At 43.0% G+C, this 2,385-nt stretch overlaps 1 protein-coding gene across 1 annotated transcript in view; it reads left to right on the top strand.

The window, feature by feature from the left end:
- pip5kl1 (phosphatidylinositol-4-phosphate 5-kinase-like 1) overlaps window positions 1-2,266 on the top strand; it is a 21,297-nt gene extending 19,031 nt beyond the window's left edge. Inside the window, exon 6 of the mRNA XM_015373558.1 lies at window positions 1,435-2,266. Coding sequence (XP_015229044.1) covers window positions 1,435-1,861 — 427 coding nt within the window. The 3' untranslated portion in view covers window positions 1,862-2,266. The remainder of the gene's footprint in view (window positions 1-1,434) is intronic.
- Window positions 2,267-2,385: the final 119 nt, after the last annotated feature.

The following is a 2,385-nucleotide window of genomic DNA, read 5'->3' as shown; positions in this document are numbered from 1 at the left end:
CAGCAACTGTGTGATGCCATCATGTCAATATGGACCAAACTCCCTGAGGAATGCTTCCAGCACCTTGTTGAATCTATGCCACGAAGAATTGAGGCAGTTCTGAAGGCAAAAGGGGGTCCAACCTGTTACTAGCATGGGGTACCTAATAAAGTGGCCAGTGAGTGTATATAGTGATTATGCCATTTTAAATGAGTGTCTAAACATATAGTGCATGAAAAAAAGTAATGTACTCGAAAGTTCCCACACCTTGAAAAGTATTTATCATCGATGATCGTTAGACGTGGAGATATATCCCAGTTGTTTTGCGAGAGCTCTCTGCACAACAATGGGATTTGTTGTCACAGAGGCCCGCTGTCAACAGCAACAAATAACAAAGATGGAGCAGGCGCCGTATCCAGAGGCAGAGTTATGTGACCAATGGGGAGCGAGAAGTAGTGATCATCTGTCCGAACCATAAGTTCACTATAAAGTCCACTATATAGTCCGGCTCTATATAGTGATTGAGGATTTAGGGGAACGCCGTTTTTTTTACATTGGGCCCTTGATTTTACGTGAACGGTAGCCGTGTGGGCCGGCTACCATTCATTCTTCCTGTCTGCTGAACTGCTGCTAGTTTTACTCACATGCCTGGAAGATGTCTAGTGCTGCTACCACAGATGATCTCGTTCTCCTAATGGAATTGATCAATTCAGATTAGCTAGCCAAATGAATAGAAGGGGTAGCCGCCTGTGGCCCGGGCTTCCTGTCACAACTCCAGTCCGGCTCGCGGATGACATCATATATGCGCCGCTTTGTTTTTAAAAGATATAAAATATATAACTGCGGATTTCTGGGGGACAGTGATTCCCCTACATGTTATGAATGCTGGCGTACCATAAAGAATACATTATGAACAGTTTAGTTTGTGCCTTCAAGTCGTTGCCCATAGGAAGACTTTACTTGGATATAACCTAATGGAATATCTTCAGAATGGCTCCAAATGACACAAAACTCATATGGGTGAGTAGAACATGATGGAATAACGTAAAATCAACGGCCCAATGTAAAAAAAAAAACGGCGTTCCCCTTTAAGACACAGCCCATATGGTGTCTTCAAATGGGTGCACCGCCATCTCTGTATTTATAATCAACTCAGAGAGATTGTTTTGGAACCCTTTCATTTTAAGCACGATTTTAAGACCTTGGCAGAGTATGTATTTATCAGAGCAATACATGAGTTGTAGCAATAACAAAAAAACAACCATCTAAGTAGTTAGAAACTGTCCCTGGGAAGGAGTCGGACCAACTGGTTGAAACATTTGTTCTGGAGCTGTTGCTGTTTTTTTCACACTTTAGTAGAAAATTCTGGCAGAATCATTTTTAAATTGCTGCATGATGACGTGGAAGAATGACTCCATGGGTTCTTTATCTGCTTCTTTCACTTTATTGTTACAGGTCTGTGAATCCAGGGTCCAGCCCCATTCCTACCAGCGTAGTCAGAGTTCCAGGATCGGTACCAGATGATGATGCTACAAGAATGTTATCTGAATCGGACTCTGGCTTAAAGATGTCACGCAGCGGCAGCTTCTCCCCGACCTCTCAGGAGCACGTTGGCTCTGGAGCGGACACACCAGAGATTCCAGACTTCAAGGCTCAAAACCGACGCCTTCTGCCAAACCTGAAGAACCCATTACACATTATAGATGGACCTGAGCAGCGCTATTTCATCGGCATCATTGACATTTTCACAGTTTACAGCTTTAAGAAAAGGCTGGAGCATCTGTGGAAGAGTCTGAGACATCCTGGGAGGTCCTTCTCCACCGTCAATCCTCAAACATACTGTCTCCGGCTCTGTCAGTGGGTCCAAGACCACGCCAAGTAACAGACATCAGGATGACGACTGATTTTACAGGTCCAAAAGATCACAAGCATATAGCATGCTCATGATTGGGTCTATACATCCCAGAAGGTCTTTAAATGAGATAAAACCACCATCAGAGATACTAAAAAATAAATAGGTCCCTGTATTTTTGTAATTGTGCAAGAAGTAAACCATAGTAATGCATCAAGAAAGAAAGTCAGGCAGGCTCTGCTGATGAGCTGCATTGGTTAATAAAGAGAAATTAGCAAGAATCTCAGAGCGGCAACTAGTTTGGCTGTTTTGGCAATGCTGAATCTCATTGAAGAAGAAGGTTCTGGTACCGGTTCCTCTGGACAGATCCGACCAAAGCAGAGATAATTGACCATGATTGACAGAATCCAAACCAAACCTGGTGTTCTGTCAGATCACGATGCCCTGTTAGAAGGCAAGGCAAGGCAAGGCAAGGCAAATATATTTCTATAGCACAATTCAGTACAAAGACAATGCAAAGTTCTTTACATGATTAAAATACAGGAAAATAAAAC

The sequence above is a fragment of the Cyprinodon variegatus genome, unplaced genomic scaffold (genome assembly GCF_000732505.1).
Source record: "Cyprinodon variegatus isolate N-32 unplaced genomic scaffold, C_variegatus-1.0 Scaffold88, whole genome shotgun sequence".
NCBI classification, from domain to species: domain Eukaryota; kingdom Metazoa; phylum Chordata; class Actinopteri; order Cyprinodontiformes; family Cyprinodontidae; genus Cyprinodon; species Cyprinodon variegatus.
Note: the sequence above shows the minus strand (reverse complement) of the source record. Positions and strands in the feature narration are given on the sequence as shown.